The sequence below is a fragment of the Leptidea sinapis genome, chromosome 21 (assembly GCF_905404315.1).
Source record: "Leptidea sinapis chromosome 21, ilLepSina1.1, whole genome shotgun sequence".
NCBI lineage: Eukaryota > Metazoa > Arthropoda > Insecta > Lepidoptera > Pieridae > Leptidea > Leptidea sinapis.
In genome coordinates this window covers 7718949-7745869 of record NC_066285.1, presented here as the reverse complement: position 1 = coordinate 7745869, position 26921 = coordinate 7718949, and the positions used below count along the sequence as shown (strand labels likewise).

Below are 26921 nucleotides of genomic sequence, written 5' to 3'. Positions count from 1 at the left end.
GCTATAAAGTAGCTTTCTTCTACGTACTATAAAGCTGTGGGATGAGCTTCCTTGTGCGGTGTTTCCGGGACGATACGACATGTGTACTTTCAAAAAATGCGCGTAAACCTTCCTTAAAGGCCGGCAACGCTCCTGTAATTCCTCTGGTGTTGCTAGAAAATGTGGGCGGCGGTGATCACTTAACACCAAGTACGCTCGTTTGTCCTCCTTTTCCATAAAAAAAATCTATTTTATTCATATTCGTCGATAGCTTATGCGGAACTGTCGGAACTGACATGCAGCCGATAAAATGGCGATTATTGTTTTTCCGACCTAAGGGACGATATGACGTACACGTTTTCTTATTTATTTATTTATTGAATTCAGAGACATCTCCATATATATTAGTAATTGTATTAGTAACAATATTTATTATGAACTACGTTAGTATTATTAGTGAAGTATATTTATAAACCTAGAGCTAACTGTATCCAGTGTTTCTAGAAGGAACAGTCAGCTCTGGCAGCAATCATCTTTAGGATTCTGTTACTGCTTATACGTGCTTAGACGCTGCAACATGGAGACCGCTTTTTTGCGCATTATGTCATGGAAACCGTCCACACATGCCTCAGCAAACATTCCAGAAGTTATACTTGAAGGATCGAAATTTGAAAATCATGATTGACATGGAATGTACATTCAAGGTGAATAATTGACTTTATCAATATAACCGTATATTTCGTGCGAAGCACAGAACACTATTACTCTGTGTGACGTAATAGAGACATCTCGTTAATACTTTTATTATAAAATACATACGGTAAATACATTTCATTCAGCATTCTGCATTGGTTTGCCCTTGCAAAGGTAGCTTTGTACCGGTGAACGTAGTTTAAGAAATGTACCTATATTTACTGCAGTAAGGTAAATGTAAAAGGTTACTTGTAAGTCACTTAAACCTTTTTAAAAAGTATTTACATTACCACTGACGAGTATAAAAATAAGGACTCCGTGTCACCTAACATAACAGTGAGGCACCATAACAAGCCGGTAAACGTGTAAATACATAGCCCCCATCCATGACAAACATGACAAACATCCATATTCATCATATGCTTGCACCTACTGGGATTCGAACTCGGGACCTCTAGCTTAGTAGGTAGGATCGCTAACCACTCGGCTATACAGGTCGCCAAAGATAAGATATAGATAACCTTTTGTTTAATGAATATTACATACACTATCAGCTATAAAAAATATTTCGTAAAAAATGCTCCCTGTTGTTATAATGAAATTGTTTCACAGCAGAACTGTCAAACCGTGCGTCACTAAATATTGAAAATAAAAATAATTATGGGTTCCAAATCGAAATAAAAACTATCCTATCTCTCAAGTTGGAACAAACTGCACTCCATGAAGTAATCCCCATTAAAATCCGTTCATTAGTTTACGAGTCCATCGCGGACAAACAACCTATCACGTAATTTATATATATTAAGATATTTAGGACAACCAGTTACAGTTACACCAGGTGGATACCAGTGGGAGGCTCCTTTGCATATTTTTGCCGTGAAGCAGTAATGTGTAAGCATTACTGTGTTTCGGTCTGAAGGGCGCGGTAGCTAGTGAAATTACTGGCAAATGAGACTTTACAATTTATGTCTCAGGGTGACGAGCGCAATTGTAGGGCCGCTCAGAGTTTATTCAGGTTAGCATTGTAATGGGCAGGGTGTATCAATTACCATCAGTTGAACGTCCTGCTCGACTCGCCCTGTATTGGTGAAAAAAAAAAAAACTTAAACTTCCTCTTATATTAATAAACATCTAAATAAAACTGTAAGTAAACTGAATATACATATGTGCCTCAATGGTAAATGTGGGTGATGAACTTAAATTTCTATGTTATAGATACTGAAAAAATATTTTTATTTTCAAATTGTCTATTCTTACGTTTGAAGTCGAATGAAAGAAATATTGAATGTCAATCAATGAATCAATACACTGTTGTAGATATATTGAATGTATATACACGGACATACACGGACTAGTAAAAAAAAGGACTCGGCGCCGTGATATTAGCAAATGAAGCACCTTTATGCTAGTGTGTGTGCATTACGGGGTATACCAGTTATATAATTTTTTCTCGCTTAAATAATCATATATCCACAAATACTTTTATATTATTGTTTTTTACACTTTTTCACAACGCACGACGACATTTAAAAAAAAAATTATTGCGACGCAAAGTGATCTGTCACAGACGATGGCAAATCTCATAATGGCGGCCGATCGGCTTGTATTAGTGTGTATTGTATTTGTATGCGTGGCTATGTATTTACACGTTTACCGGCTTGTTTTGGTGCCTCACTGTTATGTAAGGTGACACGGAGTCCTTCTTTTTTTAATCGTCCGTGACCTACATGATTCATTTTGTAACAATAAAAAATCTATAATATTTCTAGCTGTCGTATCAAAAAACTTTCTATCTGCAATCTAGCACTCAAGAGGTTTCATTTTAATTCAAAGTAGCTAAAGTACGTACGCCAAAACGGCAGTTTTATACTATAGCTCCTATTATAGGTAATTACGCTTTACTTAAAGAATAATAATATGTCTCACGTGAATGGGATAATTTTTAAATTTATTTAAGAGTCCCGCCCCACCGTACTGTAAAAATTCTGAGTTTCAGAGTGAGAAAAAGACGATGAAATTGATTGAAAGATATACCTACACATCTTTATTTATAATTTGTAACAACTAATAAATAAATAAATAAAAACTTAGTAATTTAAGGAACTTTTAAGTAGTCGTGTACTACTTAAAAGTTATTTTACCTACTTATTATACTATGGTTTAAGTCATACGCTAAGTTTAAGAGAATATTATGTATGGTTCATGCCAAATTTACGGAAGAGTTAACAACATTTTTAATCTTTGGTTTATGAAAAAATAATATATTACTATACTAACCTATATAGGTTATATCTAATAAATATATAGATATATATCTAATAAAGACTGTCCTTAGATATGTTTATTACCGCAACGTGTGCATAAATGTATTGTTACAACATTCGTGCATATATTACATTACCCAATGCATTGAATATAGGTAGGCTTTACGTAAGTCTCAATATTATGTATGATATTTGCACTGGTTTTATCGTATACATGCAATATTGTAGAAACATAATATGCATGATATTGGTCAGTGAAATTTTAAGGTCATCTGTTACAAACTTTTTTTTTATAGTTATAGGAAGTGCATCTATGTTTTTAGTGAGAAATTTATGATTGATTGTTAACTGTAACAATGCTCTATGATCCCACGTTCAGTAACGTGGGATCATAGAGCATTGTTTAACAAATTATTTAATAAAATATAACCGTTCTTCCTTCTATATTTTATTCAGTTGCTGTTACATGTTAGTATTTATAGATATATACAAAAAAAATACCAAGGAAAAGAAATTAAATTGTTTAAGTAAAAGACCACCGGTGGGAGGTTCCTTTGCACCGGATGACGGCTAGATTATGGGCACCACAACGACGCCTATTTCTCCCGTGAAGCTACTGCTTTATGCACATTACTATGTGTAAGCATTACTGTGTTTCGGTCTGAAGGGCGCCATAGTTAGTGAAGCTACTTGGCAAATGAGACTTGACATCTCATTTCTCGAGGTGTCGAGCGCAGTTGTAGTGCCGCTCAGAATTTTTGGGTTTTTCAATAATCTTGCCCGGCACTGCATTGTAATGGGCAAGGCGTATTAATTACCATCAGCTGAACGTCCTGCTCATCTAGTCACTTATTTTCATTAAAAAGAGATGAATTAGATACTTACCTACACAGATGTCCAATTTAGATTTTTCAATGCGTGAGTTAGCTATAAAAAAAGTATACTAGTTTGCTGAACTAGTTAGCTTGTTGTATTTAAAATACTAATTAGCTACTGGAGCGTGGCTGACTGCTTACGACCTGAAATCAAAAGTGGTTACCGTCACAATAGATTCGCTTTCCTTTTCTTTCTTGCTGTATCTCTGTTAGAGAAATTATTCTCTCTCGCATGCATTGTTCGTCTGTACGCAAGTATATTGAAAATCTATGCTTAGATGTGTGTGTACAATGGAAATTCAAAGGCAATAATTATATTGGCTTATTTATGTTATTATGTGACGAGCAGTAGGAGACGTTCATGTGATTTGAATGCTGCCTAACGTAGAACATCCTCGTCTTCTAGAGAAGTCATGTTATTGTCCCAAAAGCAGACGCTTAAATGCAAAGAAACGCAGTCTATCTGGCTTGTCTTCGCGTCCTATCTGCGCCCTGTCTCTTTCGTGTCTATCTGGCTTGTCTTCACGTCCTATCCGCGCCCTGTCTCTTTCATGTCTATCTGGCTTGTCTTCGCCTCCTATCCGCGCAGTGTCTCTTTCATATCCTTTAACCGCGACCCGTCTAACGTCCGTTCCCAATATACTATCTACAGATAGAGATAAATTACTACCTTCTACTGTCAGTAATTAGCTGTGAATAATCTGAAGCTGTCCCAATATACCCGATAAATCATTCTTATCGCCTTATATTGGGACGCACGAATTGCAATTTCCATACAGACTTTTATCACTGGTAAGCTACACGTCGTCCCATACGGACGACAGACGGCGTGTACCGATAAGGTGAGTTACCGTCGGTAAGTTTATTGGCACAGAAAAGTCAATGATAGTTACGATTTTTATCTCAAGTAAGAGATAGACTGAATTTTGGAACGGCCGTAAGACCTGTCTGAAAGTCTCTTTAGTGATGGTTTACCTCGTCCACATCACCTGCCTATAACAACAATTCACTGCCGGTTAGGATTTTTTAAATCCCTAAATACTCAGCATCTTTTTCCAAAATTATATTGCCTGAGGCATACATTTTTAAATGAGTGGTAGTTTTTTGCTTTCAATAAGACAGTGATTTCATATCCTAATTTGAATTTGAATGGGCATGGCTTATCACTAACCAACAGATGAACGACTCGTTCATCTTGTCACTTTTTCTCATAATAAATCTAAAATACAGTGTGGGTAGACTGTTGAAGCATTAGAATGAACGTTAAAGTGCTAATCTGTTCAACTTTCTTCTAGTTAAGCTTTTTATTGTTTCCACAGTCACGGGTCACGGCGTATTTGCGGTTAATCAAAATTATTGAACTTTGTAATTGGTTACTTAATGTGGTGATGGTATCGTGACCAAAATATTATGTGATAATGCTGGGATCATTCTTTTTATGGTTTTAGTAGTAATTAAAGTGACTAAACTATTCCTTAAGTGGACGGACAGGTGTTAACTTTTATTGTTACGAGATCGATGACGCCATTGCCCATTACATTCCATATTGGGAAGTTGAAAGGCACACTTAGCAACGAACGCTTTTCCTGTTTTTTCGTGTAGGTAGAAATGTCATAGAACGTAGGTAGGTAGGTAGGTCGACATTCCTACCATATTAAGTATAATTGATTAAAAAGAGCGCAAAAACAACAATCCTGGGAGAGTTTCTTGCGCCACTTCTTCTCTCTCAGAGCGCCATTTGTTTCCGAAGCGGTAGTAGTGTCTAAGAGCGGTATAATCGAAATAACATCAAAAAAAAAATCTACAGGAAGAGAAAATAAATGCCTTTTATGCCTTTTTTTACGTAGACTCCGCGAAGCGTTATTTGGTAATCTTTTTTTATGACAGTAAGGGACGAGACGATAAGCTGATGGTAATTGATACGCGCTGCCCGTACAATTACAATGCAGTGACTCTCAGGATTCTTGAAAAACCCAAAAATTTCGAGTGGCACTACAACAGCTGCGCTCGTCACCTTCAGACATAAGACGTTAAGTCTAATTTTACCCAGTAATTTCACTAGCTACGGTACCCTTCAGAATTACTGCTTCACGGCAGAAAAAGGCGCCGTTGTGGTTCTCATTATCTAGCCGGAATCCTGTGCTAAGAAATATCCCACTGGCCCTTCAGAACGAAACACAGTAATGCACAGGTGTCGTTGTGGTACCCATAATCTAGCCGGTATCCTTGGGGCCTTCCACTGGTAAATAATCTCTACAGTAAAATATTATAACTGTGCCAACTTGCCAAATTGCTTGATTATTAATTCAATACGTACAAAGGTTGCTGTATTTTGTTATCACGATACGGTACAACATTTTTACTTGAATCATTTGAGCATGAAGGCTACCGTTAAGTACCTATATCTTATCTTTAACAACTCTTTTTATAGTAGTTTTTTAATATCAGTTTGTACAGAGTACAAGAGATCATTAAAATTAATGAGGCCATAATTGAAACAGAACATACCAAAATAGAAAAAAAAACTAACTAATAGTTGTCGAATGCTCTGGTGTTTGAACTATTCATGTGTATTATTTCATGTTTGTTACCCGAGAACTGCGTCTTATATATTTTCATTTGAATGGTACCTCCAGATTCATTCACGTACGAGTTGAGTAATAATCAATTCAATTACGTGTTGAGTGGTTACATTTCGGGATACCACAAGGAAGCGTACTGGGACCTACTTTGTTTATGTTTTACTAACCGAATTAACGATATGAAACTCAGTAACTATACAATTACATATTGTGCAGATGATACGACCCTGACATTTAATAGAGATAATTGGGAGGAGATGTACAAAATTATGGTCTGGTAGGTTTTGATACAGTGTGTATAGGTTAAGCAGAAATTTATTGACACTATCATAAAGAACAGTCATAAAAATTCTATCAAAATAAATTGTAGTTAACATACAATGATGATCATCTTTTTTTATGGAAGAAGTAGAGTATGTCTCATTCCAGAGAGTATGTACATATTGATTAAAAGATATTAAAATTGCATAAAATGTGTTTTTCTCCAAAAACTTGGCACCAACCAATATATTTATCTTTGAGACACTCGTGTGTATCTTATGTTAAATACTGATTGATAGTTTCATTATGCAATATGCAATATGGGTGTAGTATTTTAGTGTACTGTACGTGCGTTGATAGATTATAGGGTATACTAGCATGAAATAGGGTGCATTACTCTATGTAAGAGTTTTGTTGGCAACTAAACACATGATAATTTAGGCAGGAGACTCATAGCACAGTTGTTTCCTAGATTGAGCTCTTGCAGTCTCTAAACTGTATTGTTGCACAATTTTAAAATCCACATTTTGGGAGATCTAAACATACCTATTTTTATTTTATTTTGAGGAACTACTAAAATTTTATAGGTATTCTCACGGAAAAGTTTTTTTTGTTCTATGGATATGCTTTGGTTTTTTTCATTAACAAATCAAGCATTTGATTGTGCATTTACCTAAGTAGAGCCGATATCATTTGGTGAAATGGGACGGAGGAAGACCACAATTGGCATCCTGAAATTTTCAGTGACGGGTAGCGTAGAGATAGTTAAGCGAGTACAAAATCGGTACTTCTAAATAATACACAGTTTTATCCAGATAGTTAAGCGAGTATAAAGGTAGAAATCGGAACTTTTAAATGAAACTCAGTATTTTGATAATTGCAAGTAAGGCTTGAAATTATTGCAATCGTCACGAGGAGGACGTAGATCGCTTCTGAACGACTGAAGCTTTAGAAAAAAACCAAACGAAAATTCCTATAATGGAGTAGGTACAGGAAATTAGTGAGAGTACATCACATTTAGTTTGAATTTAATTTCCCCCACGTACTTAGATTTAGATCTTCGTGACCGCCAAGCGATCTGCATGTGAGATACCGTCCTAATGACTGTCATAAAATGCAATTCAAGTTTGGTTCTGTTGATGGAATAGAAGCCGAAACGGATGTCAATATTGGGTAGAAAGTTCTAGAAATAAACACACTCAACAAAGAAAACCAGCTTACTCACAGTTTCTTAACCTAGGTTACAATATTTGCAAATAACCTTATACGATACGCTGATACCCGTGACTTCGCCCACTGGCATAATGCATATAAAATCGTTGTTTCTTAAAACTTTAATAAATTTATATTAAATGAAGATATTGCAATTTTTTTTTAATAAGGGCCAAGTGTCTAGGAATTAAACTTAGAAGACTTAATTGAAATCAATCCAGTAGTCCGTGATGCGGGCACATTTGAAAACCTCTCAAATTTTATTTATATAGATAGATTGAATTTCATAATTGGGTTTCACATCAGTTTAATGCAGATCATAGGTGATATGCTCAGCACTGGGCTTCCGATGAATTCAAGAGGTGTTGCGGATATCTTAGCCGAAGGGAAATACATGCAATCAAGGATTGCTCAACAAATAAACAGAAAAGAAAAATAAATTATACCTACAAGCTACCAACCTACATATACTGATCTAAATTCAATGAAAGAAGTAGTATTAATTATTGCTTACGTAACTAACATTTGCTTATTCTGCTAATAAGTCTCAGTGCGAATATAACAGTGTTTTTTACAAAACGCACGATAGTTAAGGATTAAGAACACTATTGTATAAATAACAGGTGGGCCTAACAAAAAGAGACGCAATACTACTGGCAATATATATAAGTATCTATATGATTAATAAGATAGTAGGTAAATTGATATATTTCTGTGTGTGATATGTCTATTACACAATATTTCGCACGTATTACGTATTCCTCATGTAGGTACCTAACTACCTACCAATAGTTCGGTAATCTGCACTTTCGCTTTCGTCTGCTACATCGTCTTTACATTAATTCTTAATATCAGTAGGTAATCAGATTATTTATGATGCATCGTCATCTTCATCTCTCAGCATCAACTCATGTGCTACTATTACTACATCGGTGGTGGATCACACCGATGGACAAATCTGGATGGATGGGTTAAGTTTCTTTTACCACAGTTTATATATATTATAGTTAGCTGTGGTTGTTTCTGTGCTGGATGTAAAGGTTCCGAACAGCAAATATTTAAATAAGAGTTTGTTATTTTTGAGAAATTTTCTACACAACAAATTTAGAGCCACAACTCGAGAGCTGAACCAAGGTTTATGCATAATGCGTAATGCGTACGGTTGGGAAAAAGTGGTCAAAGCGCTGGGGCATATCTCGTATAGTGCGAAATTCGCGTCACTCTCTTTGTTTTACACTAGATAAAACATGAATTGAGGCCTTTTTTTCGTTAAACAATTCGTCGCGCTAACGCGGGCGAGAAAATGATTCGCACAACTGCAGATCCGACTAAAAATCTCAAAAATCAGCATTTAGTTCTCGACCATATACTCCGCCAAAAAGTAGCCAACCGTGTCGAAATTTTGGAAACTGATAGGGAAGGAAATATTCCGTGCCAGACTGTTTTAGTTTTTTCGATAATTGCTGTCGGATCTGTATACTAGGCCTCTGTACATAATATGTCTACTGTGCCTCTGTTTGCCGCCCATCGGCCTTCCAAATAAACTTTGTAATAAGTTATACCTGAGAATAAACCAAGAATATAGAAAATGTTGACTATATCGCTGACAACACTGTCAATATAATGATAATTTTATAACTCAGGCACACTTTCATGTTAAGTTGTGTAATTAGGTGGGACTGACGGGTAAAAATAAAAATTTAGTTTAGTATGAAACGCGCAGTGATTTGACATAAGCTTGAAATAGTAGCTGTTACAGTATGGCGATTGGCGATGAAGTATAATCCGGCTAAGTTACAAAGCGAACTGTTGCTTATAGGCGTAGTGGTGCGTGCGATGTTGGAGGTTCGGGTATTGAAATGATTATAGTCTAACTGCGATAATAAGCCCCTTTATTATGGAATGCAACTACTTATATATTAGTTGGAGCGATGAGTGTATGCATAGGTGTATAAAGATGATACACACACTACAGTGGATCTCCTTTTTGTTACAAGATTATAGCCGTCATCTGTCAATATGTCATTGACTGCACGTTTCATACATTCGAGTGAAAATAGAGGTTAAAAGGCATAAAAGGCATTTATTTTCTCAATATTGATTCCTTTAGAATTCTTTTTGATGTCATTTCTAATATACTACTCAGATACTATTACCACTTCGGAAACAAACGGCGCTCTGAGAGAGAATTTTTTAAATTAATTTATAGACTATAATGGTAGTAATAAACTACAATGGAAGACTCTATGCCTAAAGTAACAGTTCAGACAGAAAACTGTTCGGAGAGCTCTATTTTAACGACTAAGAAAATCAACCGAAAAAACGATATCTGTACATTTTTATTACATTAAATGCATTATTCAGTAGCTTTCAAAACAATAATAAGGTAAAGAAAAAGCTCGAGTATGTAATAGCCCACATCCCGAACGCTATACGTCCCTGCAATACGCCACTTTTTGGCAAAATGTTTTAAAAGAATATTTCATCTAACTATAATTTTATCAACTGTTACTTTCAATATACTGTTGATAATGTAATGTACAAAGACATAGCAACTTGTTATACCTGCTACTCTGTTAAGCTAAGTTAGTATGTCTTTTGTTGGGCGATGTATATGCTGTTACAATATTATCCCAAAAAATGTACATAAACAATGTTTTATGTAATTCAAAACACTTGTTAAAAGACATTTATGTGGCAAAGGTTAAGGTAACGTAAATGACTTTCTAAATTATGTCACACCTTGGAAATGGGGCGACCCTCAGTCGATTTAACGAATAATTTTATGGCAATATAAAACAATAAGAAGCACAGTGAGTTTCTTGTACCTGTTCTTTTCTGGTTTGAGTCATACATTTTCAAATGGGTATTGGCTTAGATAATTTATACGTCTATATTACAGAGTCTCTCGCTGTAAGACAACCCATAAAAACTGGCCAGGAATATTTGTTTAGTGTGCGTGACAAACTACGTCTTACACTAGCGATTTGTATGACATTTTGTGTTAGTGTGCGTGAATTGGTCAAAATAGAGGTTAAAAGGCATAAAAGGCATTTATTTTCTCAATATTGATTCCTTTAGAATTCTTTTTGATGTCATTTCTAATATACTACTCAGATACTATTACCACTTCGGAAACAAACGGCGCTCTGTGAGAGCAATTTTTAATTAAACATTTAAATTAATTTATAGATAATGCCTGAACAGTGGCTGAGACTTTATTATAAAAGTGTATACATTTACCCTTAAAGCTATTATGTATTTTATGAGGCCTACTAGAATTAGTTACAAGCAATCCCTTATTTCTAGTGTTGTAATGATGAAACTCACTATTAAGAGCAAAGAGGTGACGATTTTTGTGAACGTATATTAAATTTTCATAAATGTACAATGAACAGTCATAATATTTATTTCTTTAAATTGTTCTTTGAGAGACTGTCTATAACTAAGCTGATATATAGCACGAGCAGCTCTCTTTTGCAGAGCAAACACTATATCAATGTCAGCAGCATGACCCCACAGTAAAATACCGTACGTTATGATGCTGTGAAAATAACTGACGAAGACTAATCTAGCGGTCGCAACATTCGTGTACTCTCTAATCTTTCTAACGGCATATGCCGCAGAGCTGAGTCGATCTCCTAGTTGGGCAATATGTCGCAATCTCTAAACATTTGTAAGTACTTTGGTTTGTATCTCCGCTGTGTTTAGTGTAATGAACCGTAAACACTTTGTTTTTTACTGTTTAAGTGTAGATAATTCGTCTCAAACCAACGCACTATCTTTGAGAGTGCATTGTTTACCTCGTCATCAATATCTGCACGTCGCTTCACTTTAAAAATAAGTGAAGAATCATCAGAAAACAATACATCTACCACAAATGGTAGATCGTTAATATATATATATATATATAAGAATCAAGAAAGGACCGAGAATAGAACCCTGTGGAACATTTATTCCCACAGGTTTACCCGAAGACCGTTGGCCATCTACATCAACTATCTGAACTCTCTCGCTTAAAAATGATTTTAACAGATTTAGGGCTCTATTTTTTACTCCATAATGCTTTAGTTTTAGGACTAAAGTTTCATGGTGGACGCAGTTAAATGCTTTGGACAAATCACAAAAAATGCATCCTATGACTCTTCCCAGGCGTCAAAGATGTGCTCAATTTACAAAAATTTATTTCTAGCTGCTGAAGCAAAAGTTTTTCAAAAATTTTACTAAAAACAGGCAGCACTTAAATAGGCCTGAAATTAGCATTTACCTATAACATACTTAAATTTTAAATCAGTGGAAGATAATGGTACGTGTAATTTAAGCATATCATATGCTGCTTTTGGTGAAGAGTTAAGGCGACACTAAATGCTAGCGACCTTGAGTGATATGAATTCACGGCTGCCGGCTCGCCATCTATGTAACAAAGCCAATATTTTCAAAATTCTTGCATGGAAAATAGTTTATTTGCTTACAATCCTCGTTATTCACTACTAATCTGAATAAATGTACGTACACAAAAAAGTAAAAGCTATAAGAATAACTTTTCTGAGAGTAGTACTAAAAAAATACGTCCTGCCATGCCAAAAAACTTGTTTAACTGCAAAGAAAAGTGGTAGTTCAAAAAGACTCGGGAGTGTGAACTATAACCAACAGCAGGCATTAGCAACCTACAAACAAGACTTAAGGATATGTGTAACAGGATTAAGTAATGACCATAGCTCGAAATGCTATATTTTCACCACAAAATTTGTCTAAAAACACCATGTTTGCGTGTTTTCTGCCTACTCTTCGCCTTAAGGTTTGGTCGTGATAATCGGGATTTCGGAGAAGTACTTATCAAATTCATATAGGTACAGGTATACACTTCCAATAATAAATTGCTCTAGTTCTATACAAGCTATCTCAATTAATTGTTCTATAGAGAGGTTAACAATAATTATTACAACATTTTAATCTGTTATTAATAATAATTAGGGAACCTCCATGTATTGCCCTACTTCTACAAAACGAACTGACTACTTTATTTTCTCTAAAACTAAACTAGAGCTGATGAATTTACGCCAATGTTAGGTTAGTTCTAGTCCATTTTTATCGACGCTTTCACAGCTGTCATTGTCTATATCTAGACGTATAAATGATCTTAGGGTATTAGTAATCATCAATACAAATATAAAAAAAGCAAAAAGATAGACTTTTACTAAGTATATGATGTTGTATACTTATAAACTTTATAAATTACATTTCGCCGTTTTGTATACAGTTTTTGAAGAGTGAAGATATTTAAAAGAGTGAGTTGTAAAGAATTAATTCAAACGATACCAGTTTTGAATGGTTTGAAATTAACAGTTAAAATTAGTTTGTACGTATTATTTCGTGTACAAGTTAAGCTTACTAACCGGTTAATTCCGCAAGAGTAATATAATATCTTCTATAACTAATATCTTCTTGGCTTCCAAGAAGCTGGGGGTCATTAATAGAGCACGGCAATACTTCAAGCCGGCCCACATTCTAGCGCTATTACGCCCTCATATAGCTAGTCATGGTATTGCTGTCATCTCTGGTCTGGCGCACCCCAGTTCGATCCATTTGACCGCGTGCAATGCAGAGCAGCTCGAATTGTCGGGGACCCAGTGCTCTGTGAACGGCTGGATTTCTTGGCGTTGCGTAGAGACGTCGCTTCATTGTGTGTCTTCTACCGCATTTATCACGGGGAGTGTTCCGAAGAGCAGTTTAACCTGATTCCTGCCGCCGAATTCCACCTTCGCACGATACGCCACAAGTTATTCAAATTCAAATATTTTTATTCAAAATAGGATTTATAATCACTTATTGAACGTCAAAATCTACCACCCACTCAAAAGAGACTGCGTCAGACCTGAGAAGAATGGGCGCAAGAAACTCAGCGGGCTTTTTTTTTATATAAAATATGGATTACAATGTAATATCGTACAATAAACATTAATAATTAAAGAGCCTGAGGGTGTTCGCTTTAATCCCAGTCCGTGGTGTCATTAAGAAAATCGTTTATGCTATAATAACCTTTCCCACACAAACGTTTTTTAACAATTCTTTTAAATTTCGTAACACATTTGTTTTGTTCATTTTCTGGGATCATATTGTAGAACATATACATCGCCCAACAAAAGACTTACTAACTCGACCCAACCGAGTAGTAGGCATAACAAGTTTATGTTTGTTCCTCGTGTTAACATTATGAATGTCACAGTTTCTAGAAAATTCCTCAATGTGCTTATGAACATACAAAACATTATCAAAAATGTATTGAGAAGCAACAGTCAAAATGTTTATTTCTTTAAATTTTTCTCTTAATGATTCTTTAGGACCTAGGTTATAAATCGCGCGAATAGCCCTCTTCTGCAGCACAAAGATAGTATTAATATCGGCCGCACTGCCCCATAACAATATACCATAGGACATAATACTATGAAAATAACTAAAGTATACTAATCTCGCCGTATCTATGTCAGTTAGCCGTCTGATTTTCTTAACCGCATATGCTGCAGAAGTAAGCCTATTCGCCAATCCTTCAATATGGGGGCCCCACTGCAATTTGGAATCAAGAGTAATGCCAAGAAATATAGCAGATTCCACTGGTTTTACCACCTCTCCATTTAAGTTTTCAGTTTTCCAGTTAGGATATCATGCCCACCATCTGGATGTGTGGCGGTCCTCCACAGTGCGGTTTTCAAGGAGCTTTCTTCCTCGTACTACAAATATGTGAAATGAGCTTCCTTGTTCGGTGTTTCCGGGACGATACGACATGGGTATCAGTACCTTCAAAAAAAGCGCGTACACCTTCCTTAAAGGCCGGCAACGCTCTTGTCATTCCTCTGGTGTTGCAAGAGAATGTGGGCGGCGGTGATCACTTAACACCAGGTGACCCGTACGCTCGTTTGTCCTCCTATTCCATAAAAAAAATCTTACCTCATATCAACTAATTAGATTATTTTTCGGCTTCCAAGCCTTGATGTGGCATTTATTGTACAAGCAACCATGTGTTATAAACGTAGAGATATAAATAACTTTCACTTGACATAATATAATTCAACAAAAATAAAAACACGTAAATGAGCGTAATTAATTAAGATTGTATAATGAGCTGGTACTCGTAATTTTTGTATTTACCACGTCATTTTCTTTCTATTTACGTTCGGTTCACTTTAATAACCTAATTACAATGTAATTATTTCTTACAACATACCCAGGTAAGCATATAATATAACTCGCTACATGAATAGCAAGGGCATCCTGGACATGAGGGCAAGAAGACAATTTCACTATGCTTGTGTAACTCATTATAGTGTTATTTGAAACAAGAAGCCGGAATACAGGGGATCTTTCAGATTATCTGCAGCAAAAATATATAATGACTAACCCCCTCCTCTAAAGAAACAAATGAGTATCGGGTGCTTTAAACAATATACCGTTTTGCTCTACTGCGGCGAAAAAGCAACTTGCGGCGGAGAAATTGAACCACATCCACTGGAAATTCCTTTCTCTAAAAGATTTTTTCTGTGTGCGGACATAAACACACGCCCACTCACGCACACACGCAAACACACACACACACACACTTACATACACTTGCAAGGGTAATAAGAACACTTTTTTTTAATTACTACATTTTATAAAAAATATTAAGCTTAAGTAGGTAATCGGGGAGCCGCAATTCATCCACTACCACTCAACACCTTAAGGAGGAGGGGACGGCTGAAAAACAGTGCTGCATGGAAACATAAATCAATGATTCCATGTCAGATGAAACTGAGCCTTTTCCTTTTGCCTATTGTTTCATCGCGTACCCTAATTATTTACTTCATATTTGTAATGTGTTGTATGGCAATAAATAATTTATTATTATTATTACTAAATATTTCCAGGCAACCCTTCTGTATTTTATTCTAGTTTTAATACCATACAATATAATGGTTCAAGGTGACAAAATCAATCATGGCGGCGTTTGAACTTTGGACTTGTAATATTACGTATTCTTTGTTTAGATAAGTGTTTCCCATTTACCAGGCTAAATAAATGACATACTGGGTCGCAAGATTCTTGCCTTATAAAAAAGACCATAGGATAAAACTTACGTCATTTTCCGCTTGGATTCTTTAGTAAAATATAAGCAGAATATCCATACTTTGCACTGAAATTTAGTGAATAAATAACCCTCACATCTGGGATTAATTACGCAAATTAAATTTGAAAACAATATTTATGAATAATGCGGGACTCAAACCCGCGACCTCTCGCCTTCCGTGCGAGCGCTCTTTCCAAATGACCCAACCGTTCGAGTGATGTAAAGTTCATAAATCTTATATGCTATGTTCAACTCTCAGGGTGTGGCTTCATCTACAGGACCTACTTTACGGTTGATAAGTTGGTTCAGAATTCAGATGGAAGAGCGCTCGCACGGATTGCGAGACGTCGTAGGTTCGAGTCCCGCATCGTTCTTAAATTTTGTTTTCAAATTATATTTGTGTAATAAAACGTGTATTATTTTACCTAATGGAACCAGCTTGGGTTTAAAAGTATTAAATGGGTTACGAAAGGGCAGAGTGAAAATTACCGTTCCATGGCAGAAAAATGTTTGGGAAACACTGGTTTAGAAAATTACGTCTACATAGACTATGACAGCTGTGAAAATGTCGTAAAAAATTGAGTGAGTTAACCTCTGTTTTGAGCAATGCACGTACACTAACACAGTGTCATACAAATTACGAGTGTAAGACGTAGCTTGTCACGCACACTAAAGTATAATACCTGGCCTGTTTTTATGGGTTGTCCAACAGCAAGAGACTTTAGTTAAACGTATAAATTTTCTAATATTCAATGCTTTGGATTTGATCCTGGGTGGCTACGCATAGTAGACATTTTACCACACATAAAACAGAGACAGTTTTCTGGGCTGGGGATGCTATATTTAAAAAAAAATATTGATAATTTTGTAACTTTGTTTTCAGAACATTAAGCTGCATTATGTAGAGAGCGGGGATCCGACCAAACCACTCATGTTATTTGTTCATGGATTCCCAGAGCTCTGGTATTCCTGGCGGCATCAGATTGTTAATTTCCAAAAGGATTATTGGTAAGTTGGTAGTTTTACCAATTATACATTCTATATTATATAAAAAATTAAGTTTCGTCATATACGTCAAAACGTTGCTACGCGATAATACTAGCTTTAATAACTAGCTTAGCATTAGCAATTGGCTAGCGCTTAGCAGAATGGAACCAGTCCAACCAACCCAAATTAAGCTGAGTATTTGAGGTCCAAAGTCAAAAGATAGTTATTGTTCTGTTTTGTGACTTTTAGTATATTTTTTGTGGGTGTGTTCAATATCTTTGCTATCAATACGTGAAATGAACAGGTTCCTTTTTAAATTAGAAATATCGGATAAATTTTGGTCGGGGTGTCAAACAGATTTTTTTTTATGATTTTGTGGACTGGTTCCTTTCTGCTAAGCGCTAGCCAATTCAAAATTTCAAAAAAGCGTTACCGGGTTGTCAGGTCTTCTATACGTTACCGTATTCTAAGTCTGATGATGTCTTCGTGACCGACACGGTCAATGCGACTGCAAAGGACTAGGGGGGGGGGGGGGGGGGGGGCGTCGTTGGTGTGCCCGAATGTGGCTGACGTAGCCAATCTTGGCAACGAAGGTCATGCCACATATGCCGCATTTTAAAGCACCATTTTCATAATTGCTGCTGATGGTCGAGCTTTTATTTCATCTCGCTTCTTGTCGAGTTCGTTGCGTCGTTGGGCTTCAAACTTTTTGACGCTACTCTGAACGGGATGCCTCCATTCTGACCGTTGGGATGCGCGCTCCTCCCAGGTTTCTGGGTCTATGTTACAGCACTTCATATGCCTCTTAGCAAATCCTGAAACGAAGAAACTGACCTGAACTGAAACTGAAATTCTAAGTATATGATTGTAACTGCCTATAATTGACTTCATCATTCATACGATTCTCAATCGTTAAGGGAAGGGAAAAGGAAAAGAGATAGACCCCAGAAAAGATGGGATGACGATATCAGGGAAGTTGCAGGAGTAACGTAGAACAGAGTGGCTCAAGAAAGATACGAATGGATACGGTTGGAGGAGTTCTTTGCCGTTTGGAAAACAGGTCCGCAAAAAATAAAAAAAATACAAATAAGTTATCTTGTTTTTAATGATTTTTGTTTGTTTTAGAGTATTGTTAGTTAGCTATGTTAGTTAATAATATCCGAATAAAGGCTATATTATTATTATTACTATTAACTGTCTTGTTGCTATCGCCTCCTATGAAATACTTGTCTTTCATTGAATACCACAAGTCTTCATCGTCAGTTCAATTTCATCGAATGATACTTTCTATTTAAATGGTGTTGTTAAAAACACAAAACCTTAGGGTATTTTTATATTTATGAGAACCTTTAAAGTTTGAGTGGACTGACAATGAATGATAGGAAACAACCTTAGATTAAGAAGACTCAGAAGACTCAAGTTTGCGCGTTTACCACAAAAAACCCCATTAGTCATATCACCGCTCTTCGACAACGCTTCCCTTAAAAGGCTTTAAGGGAAGCATCGCCTAGTATTGGAATATTGGATCTTGAAATTTAGAGCGATTGCCAATTCCGTGGTCATCTGGAGGCCAAACTGGCTTCAAAGTAGTTGGGCGTCATTAATAGAGTACGGCAATACTTCAAGCTGGCCCACATTTTAGCGCTCTACAAAGCGCAGGTCCGGCCACACGGTCATCTCTGGTCTGACGCACCCCAGTATCAGCACGATCCATTTGACCACGTACAACGTAGAGCAGCTCGAATTGTCGGGGACCCTCAGAGGAGTGCTCAGTCGCGTCATTGTGTGTCTTCTAACGCATTTATCACGGGGAGTGTTTTGAAGAGCTGTTTAACCTGATTCCTGCCGCTGAATTCCACCTTCGCACGACACGCTACAAGTTAGGATATCATCCCAACCATCTGGATGTGTGGCGGTCCTCCACAGTGCGGTTTTCAAGGAGCTTTCTTCCTCCTACTACAAGGCTGTGGAATGAGCTTCCTTGTGCGGTATTTCCGGGACGATACGACATGGGTACCTTCAAAAAAAGCGCGTACACCTTCCTTAAAGGCCGGCAACGCTCCTGTGATTCCTCTGGTGTGTCAAAAGATTGTGGGCGGCGGTAATCACTTAACACCAGGTGACCCGTACGCTCGTTTGTCCTCCTATTCATCAAAAAAATATCTAGTTGGATCGCAGTGGAGACCAATCCTTAATCTAAGGAAAAATCTATCCAGATTGAATACCCTTTCATAGAAAATAACAACTCTGAATCGGTATATAAACGGCGAAGTTCTGAAGCAACAAAATAAAAAAATAAACACGTCGCGATAGCCTCCTACGTTTACTGACGTAATAAAAAAATTAAAAGGTTATATTTAATTATTATTATAAACCATAGTAAACAACTTTAATTAAGTTTAATTAAAAAAACACACCTGCAAAAAGTCATTTTATGTGCAGTTTAAAGTAGTTAACCTTTTTAATATTTGCGTTGAATAATATTTCTGTTTTTGTTTACATTTTAGGTGTATAGCCATTGATATGAGAGGATACGGCGACTCCGAGAAGCCAGAAGGAATCGAACATTATAAACTGAACACTCTGGCAGCCGATTTGAGAGATTTGGTTCGACAGTTAGGTATGAATTAGAAAAATTCTTACACACATAAAGCTATGACAATTGTTTTAAGTGACGGACATAATAGTAAGATTTCATCATTTGGTAAGATTGTTTGAGGTAGGTACGTTACGGTTAAAACTACATCACTGTTATGGGTTGATATATCATATTATATAAATATCATTGGGTCTTTTGATTGTTTCGTTATTTATTCCTATAACTGTGATGAATGTGCAGATGGTAGGATATTTATGCGATATCTCTATTCGACTTTAGTGTAAACGTTTAAATATACAAGAAGAAATACAAACTAAAATCTGCTGCTTTAAGCCAGGGACGAATTCCTCGCAATTTTTTAGAAATATGTATTATTTCCTTTTTTTTGCCCTATACTTTCCCCGGGGCGTAAAAAGAATAGGGGAGTCCCAGGCCCATGGGTGCCGTAAGAGGCGACTAAGGGCTTTTTAGAAGTGGGAGAGTCACGCTGCCGTCTTTTGACGCACATAATACCGGCGTGAAGTAGCAGCCTAGTGCCGGTATGTTTCGCATAGGTTAGTGTCGAGGACCGGTGACCATCCCCCCCCCCCGCTTACTTCAAGCCGGCCCACATACTAGCGCTCTACAAAGCGCAGGTCCGGCCACACATGGAGTATTGCTGTCATCTCTGGTCTGGCGCACCCCAGTATCAGCTCGATCCATTTGACCGCGTGCAACGCAGAGCAGCTCGAATTTTTGGGGACCCAGTGCTCTGTGAACGGCTGGATCACTTGGCGTTGCGCTTCCTTGTGTGTCTTCTACCGCATTTATCACGGGGACTGTTCCAAAGAGCTGTTTAACCTGATTCCTGCCGCCGAATTCCACCTTCGCACGACACGCCACAAGTTAGGTTATCATCCTCACCATCTGGATGTGTGGCGGTCCTCCACAGTGCGGTATTCTCCACATACTACAAAGCTGTGGAATGAACATCCTTGTGCGGTGTTTCCGGGACGATACGACATGGGTACCTTCAAAAAAAGCGCGTACACCTTCCTTAAAGGCCGGCAACGCTCCTGTGATTCCTCTGGTGTTGCAAGAGATTGTGGGCGGCGGTGATCACTTAACAACAGGTGACCCGTACGCTCGTTTGTCCACCTATTCCATAAAAAAGAAATGGAAAAGGATAAGCTCTACGGGTCACCTTATGTTAAGCTATCACCTAACTCCATCCACCTTATACAACACCAGAGGAATCATAAAAGCGTTGTCGGCCTTTTGTCTAAAGTGCTCTTTTGAAGGTAAGCGTGGCGTACCGTTCTGGAAAACCACGCAACGAAAATCCTTCCACAGTACTAATGTCTAGAAACTTCCTTAACAACCCCACTGTGGAGAAACGCCAAACATCTGATAGTGAGGATGACAATATCTAGGTTACTGGCTATTAGTGCTAAGGTGGAAATCGGCGGCAGGTATCATGTTAACTGCTCTTCAGATCAATCCTCTTAATTAAGAATGCGGTAGAAGACACATAATGAAGCGACGTCTCTACGCAACGACAAGTTCTCGAGCTGTTCACAGCAGCTCTGCGTTGCACGTGTTCAAATGGTTCGAACCAGTACTGGGATTCACGAGACTAGAGATGAAGGCTTTTGCTTCATGTGTGGTGGATCCTGCGCCATGTAAGGTAGTAGGCCGGCTTTCCCTTGGTCGAATGCCCTCCCGAAGCCAATCTGACTTGGCCTTCCAGATCACCGCGGAATTGGCAATTGCTTGAGATCTTGAGCCTCAGTATTCCGATACTAGTAAAAAAAAAGGGGATTTTTCAAAGAATGGTCTGCAATCTTTATTGTTTTTATAGGAAGAGAAAAATTCATCCTCGTGGCTCACGATTGGGGCGGCGTTGTATCGTGCAGATACCGAGATCTTTACCCAGAATCATTGTCAGCTGTGGTGGTATTGAGTGGTACCTCGACTGAAGCGTGGCTTAATGCCATCTGGACTGATTCAGACCAAAGAAAGAAGTCAGGGTAAGAATTTATATATTTATCTTCACATGTTCAACCGTCTCCAAAAAAGTAGGAATAGTTATATCGTGATAGGAGATTCCTTCTGGTATATTTTTTATATGTTTTGTTAAAGTGGTAAGGCAATAACCCATGGACATTCGCAACACCAGCCGGCCCTTAAGGTATGCTTTATTCTTGTAAGTCATATCGATTCAGGAAAATTGCAGCCGGTAATTGGAATCAATTGACTGTGGGAGGAAAGAAATTTCTCGCAAACCATGCGCTTGTAGAATGACAGATGTCAACATGATACGGGTGGAATTTTCTATTTGACGTGCTGTCCGATGGTGGAATTCAAATGCAGGGTATCAGCTCGAACAACTCTGAGCACTCCCCTTGGTATATGCGGTAGAATATGCAGAGAGAGCTCTACGCAACGCCTAAGAATCAAGTCGATCAGAAATTACTTGATTACCGCTCAGGGGCTGCCCATTAACCATGATACGTTGTAAAATATTATACTTCTTGTTCGCAGCTTTTTAAATGTCTCCCTACGCCCCAATCCTTCCGTCCGTTTGATATTTCGACGTGATATCAAACTCCCTTATCCCTAACTCCTTTCACGCCTTGGAGAATCCTTAAGGTATCGGTCGTCTATACATTTTGGTACAAATCTTAATTTGGATATTGTTAAATTATTAATTGGATTAATCGGATGCCTACTGTAAATTGTATTTCTAGGTGTGACGGGTATTATTTAATACTAGCTGAACCGGTAAACGTTGTTTTGCCATATAAATTATTTTTTGAGTTAAGCCGTTTCTTGGACATTTCAACATTACTTTATTGTCTAAAATAAAAGTATTTTTTAAATAAACGTAGTCTAAGTTACTCTTGTTTTCATCAGCTACCTGCCAGTAAAAGTCCAGTCAAAATCGGTCAAAAAAAATGATATTTTGGTTGTATATGTATTCATATACATGTAGTAAAAAACGGTTATGTCAATGTTACAAATAGACAATCCAATTTTATCTATATGTATAGTATGTAATAAAAATTATTTAGAATATGTTTCAAGTTGGTATTATTGTGTAAAATGTTAGTTGAAGTCACGGACTAGTAAAAAAATAAGGACTCCGTGTCACCTTACATAACAGTGTAGCACCAAAACAAGCCGATTAACGTGTAAATTGTAAATACGTAGCCACACGCACACACTTACACTACTACAGGCCGAGAGGCGGCCATTATCAGAATTGTCATCGTCTGTGACAGATCAGTTTGCGTCTCAATAAAATATTTTAAAAATACCGTCGTGCGTTGTGAAAAAGTGTAAAAACGATACTATATAAGTATTTGTGGCCATATATGATTATTTAAGGAAGAAAAAATTGTATAACAAGTAGTACACTTACACTAATACAAGCCGATCGGCCGCCATTATGAGATTTGCCATCGTCTGCGACAGATCAGTTTGCGACGCAATAAAATATTTTAAAAATGCCGTCATCCGTTGTGAAAAAATTTAAAAATAATAATGTAAAAGTATTTGTGGATATATGATTATTTAAGGGAGAAAAAATTGTGTAACGGGTATACCCCGTAACCGCACACACACTAGCATAACGGTGCTTCACTTGCTAATATCACGGCGCGGAGTCCTTCTTTTTTTACTCGTCCGTGGTTGAAGTATGTTGATAATAATTATTCCTTCTTTTAATTCGTATTAGGATGATAATATAGTATAATAACTAAGTACCTAACACACTTTACAGTTACGTTTTCCTCTACCTAATGCCCGTATTACCAGAGCTTTTGCTTCAAAGTAACGATTTGGGAATTCTGGACACTGTGATGCTCGTGAAGGGGAAACAATCAGTGGATTTGGAAGATCTAGAATGTTTCAAATACTGGTTACGTAAGCAAGGTTAGTCAATTTTTTTTATTATTGGGTATTCTTATGGCCGTTACCAATATACATGTACAGATAGAGATAAATTACTACATTCTACTGTCAGTAATTAGCTGTAAATAATCTGAAGCTGTCCTAATATACCCGATAAGTCATTCCTATACTGTACGGATAAGGTGAGTTACCGTCGATAAGTTTATTGGGACAGAAAAGTCAACGATAGTTACGATTTTTATCTCAAGTAAGAGATAGACTGAATATTGGGAACGGCCGTTCGTTGATTAATTTTTATGAGAAGTAACTTGCTGAGAATTTCCGAATAATAACATAAGCGGTCTCTACTTTGACTGATATCTTCAATCCATTTTCACAAAAATTAAGCTTTGTGACTCTTTGATAAAATATATTTCTTTGCCTTCGAATACGATACGATGCGTGAATATAGGAACAGCGTTTTGATAGATCCAATATTTACAACTGTATTAGTTAATTCATTAAGGGCATATACTGTACTGTACTGCCCAATGAAGAAGAATAGGGAAGTCCAAGGGTCCTATTTCTGCCGTGAAGCAGTAATGTGTAAGCATTACTGTGATTCGGTCTGAAGGGCGCCGTGGCTAGTGAAATTACTGGGCAAATAAGACTTAACATCTTATGTCTCAAGGTGACGAGCGCAGCTGTAGTGCTGCTCAGATTTTTTGGGGTTTTTCAAGAATCCTGACCGGAACTACATTGTAATGGGCAGGGCGTATCAATTACCATCAGCTGGACGTCCTGCTCGTCTCGTCCCTTATTTTCATTAAAAAAAATAGTGTAGTAAGAGGCGACTAAGGCCTTTTACCAGTGGGAGGCAACATTTTGGGTTCCACAACGGCGCCTTTTTCTGCCGTGAACCAGTAATGTGTAAGCATTATTGTGTTTCGGTCTGAAAGTCGCTCTAGCTAGTGAAATTACTGGGCAAATGAGACTTAACATCTAATGTTTCAAGGTGACGAGCGCAATTGTAGTGGCGCTCAGAATTTTTGGTTTTATAAAGAATCTAGAGCGGCACTGCATTGTAATGGGCCGGGCTTATCAATCAGCTGAACGTCCTGCTCATCTGGTCCCTTATTGTCTTAAAAAAATGAAGTAATCCAATAGTAGGTCATGTACACTCTTCATAACAGTAGGTAATTTTTACTAACGCGACGGAGACGGCAACATATACCTTTTCATTTCTCATACTCCGAAAGTAATATTGTTTTGATCTGATTATTGGGTGGAAAATGCTGCTTCCCTCCATAGAGAGGGAAAAACTCATACAAATTACTTTCCACCTAAGAATGCCGGAATGAACCTTAAAAATAGAACTACTGTCAGCTATGAAGAGTTTTAAGTAAAGAAAAAGCATTAGTAGATTGTTAACCGAGGGTCGAAAGAATCAATTCCCGAGGTATTTAGACGCCCGAGCGCAGCGAGGTCGGCTGTAGTCCGAGTAGGAATTGATACTTTTACCCGAGTTAAACACTCTACTTTTCATTTCGAATATGAGGAAAATAAAACTAGTTGTTTATCTAAGCACAGATTAGTATCCCGCCAATTTATGTCGACTTTTTAAATTTCAAATATGGAACTTACCGCGTAAATGTTGCGGTTTATTCCGCTCAAAGAAGTTTGCACTAAGTTCACATTGGCTCTTTAGAAAGTCACATGGCCGCAGCATATTTTTTAATTAGTTCTTTTTTACATAAAACTCTTCACAGCAGTTCTATTTTTAAACTTCATTCCGGCCCTTAGGCGGGAGTAATAATGTAATAATATAAATAATCTTAGTAATTTGTATGAGTTTTTCCCTCTCTATGGAGGGAAGCAGCATTTTCCACCCTATAATCAACATTACTTTCCGAGTATGAGTAATGAAAAATAACTTTCTAAACAGCCAGTGTGAACTTAGCGCAAACTTCTTTGAGCGGAATAAGCCGTAACATTTACGCGATGAGTTCCATATTTAAAATTTAAAAAGTCGACATTATTTGGCGGGATTCTGATTTATATCTGCGGCGGAATTAAATTAATTGACGGAGTATCCGTCATAGAATCTATTATCTGATGATATTTAACAGAGTCTTACAGATATCCAGAACAGCCAAATTTGTCATAATATATCAAAGAGCATAAACATTCCGAACAAAAATGTAACTTTTAATTTCACGAATTGTCCTAATTTGACAATTAATTTTAAATATGTACTACAAATATTATTATATATTATGAATTTTGATAAACAACTACTCTTATTTTCCTCATATTTGAAATGAAAATTAGAGTGTTTAACACGGGTAAAAGAATCAATTCCTACTCGGACTATAGCCACCCTCGCTGCGTTCGGGCGTCTAAATACCCCGAGAAATGATTCTTTCGACCCTCGGTTTACAATCTACTATTGTAATTTCTTGGTTATCTACTATAGCTATTTTATATAATATAACCCTGTATGTGATTAGTTCGTTTTATGGCGTGTGGCAATATTCTCAAAAAGTCTGCATAATATTATTATATTCTTCATCTTATTATTTTTCGATAAAATATACTAATATTACGTAATAACTTTCACCTACATACTCATAAACACCACATAACTATAGAACGGTTTATAAGTTTCTTCGAGAATCGAAATGCTATTGTTGATTGAGAGTTTCTACTTAAACTTTGACTGTGAAGATGTTAAGTGTTACAATCCCGCATTCAGTCCTCCGGTACAAATATAATTACGTGATTGGTTCCGTAATGTTACTTGCGAATTAGTTATACCATTGTTATGTGCACAAAAAGTAAAAGCTGGCACGTTGGCTTATAACCAAGATGATGAGATAATATTTACTGTAACAGTTCTATGAAGCCAGTTTTGAAAGTTGTCGTTATCTCGAAACTAGTTTGTATATTCATTAGTTTTTTTTTAAAAATGTAGGTGTTTTTGATAATAGCTAATGGAAATAAGCTGATAGCGTAATCGGTATAATATTTTTATATGGCAATCATTTATTCGGGACTAAAAATATTGGCAACATCATCTGGATGCACTGGAAGACCAGCGCTATCATAAGGCGTAAAAACATATGCAATGTTCTCAAAGGGATCAAACCAGCATCCCGTAATCGATAGACATACAGGCTAGGTCTATTACATTGTGCATGGGAGCTATAAATTATCCAAGGTATGAGTAACTATTCACCTACGACACCCATACCTGTACATACTGCAGAGCTCATTTGAACTAGAAATTGGTCTCCGCTGCGGTGCAACTAGGTACCGCAGATGTTCTGTTAAACTTTGCTTATGATTGAATACTGTCAAGAAACGCAAGCTGCAGTACTTTGGTCACATAATGCGTAATGATAAATACGATCTGCTCCAACTCATCATGCAAGGGAAATTCCAGAGAAAGCGTCCAACCGGAAGAAGGCGTACTTTGTGACTTAAGAATCTCCG

General features: G+C 37.0%; 1 protein-coding gene and 1 long non-coding RNA gene across 2 annotated transcripts in view; one reads left to right on the top strand and one right to left on the bottom strand.

The window, feature by feature from the left end:
* Nucleotides 1-26921, bottom strand: part of LOC126970484 (uncharacterized) — a 132687-nt gene that overhangs the window by 24469 nt on the left and 81297 nt on the right. The window lies entirely within an intron of this gene.
* The window catches only part of LOC126970464 (epoxide hydrolase 3-like), a 30788-nt gene that overhangs the window by 1581 nt on the left and 2286 nt on the right, over nt 1-26921 (top strand). Inside the window, exons 2-5 of the mRNA XM_050816372.1 lie at nt 16851-16975; nt 19462-19574; nt 21394-21562; nt 23317-23468. Coding sequence (XP_050672329.1) covers nt 16851-16975; nt 19462-19574; nt 21394-21562; nt 23317-23468 — 559 coding nt within the window. The remainder of the gene's footprint in view (nt 1-16850; nt 16976-19461; nt 19575-21393; nt 21563-23316; nt 23469-26921) is intronic.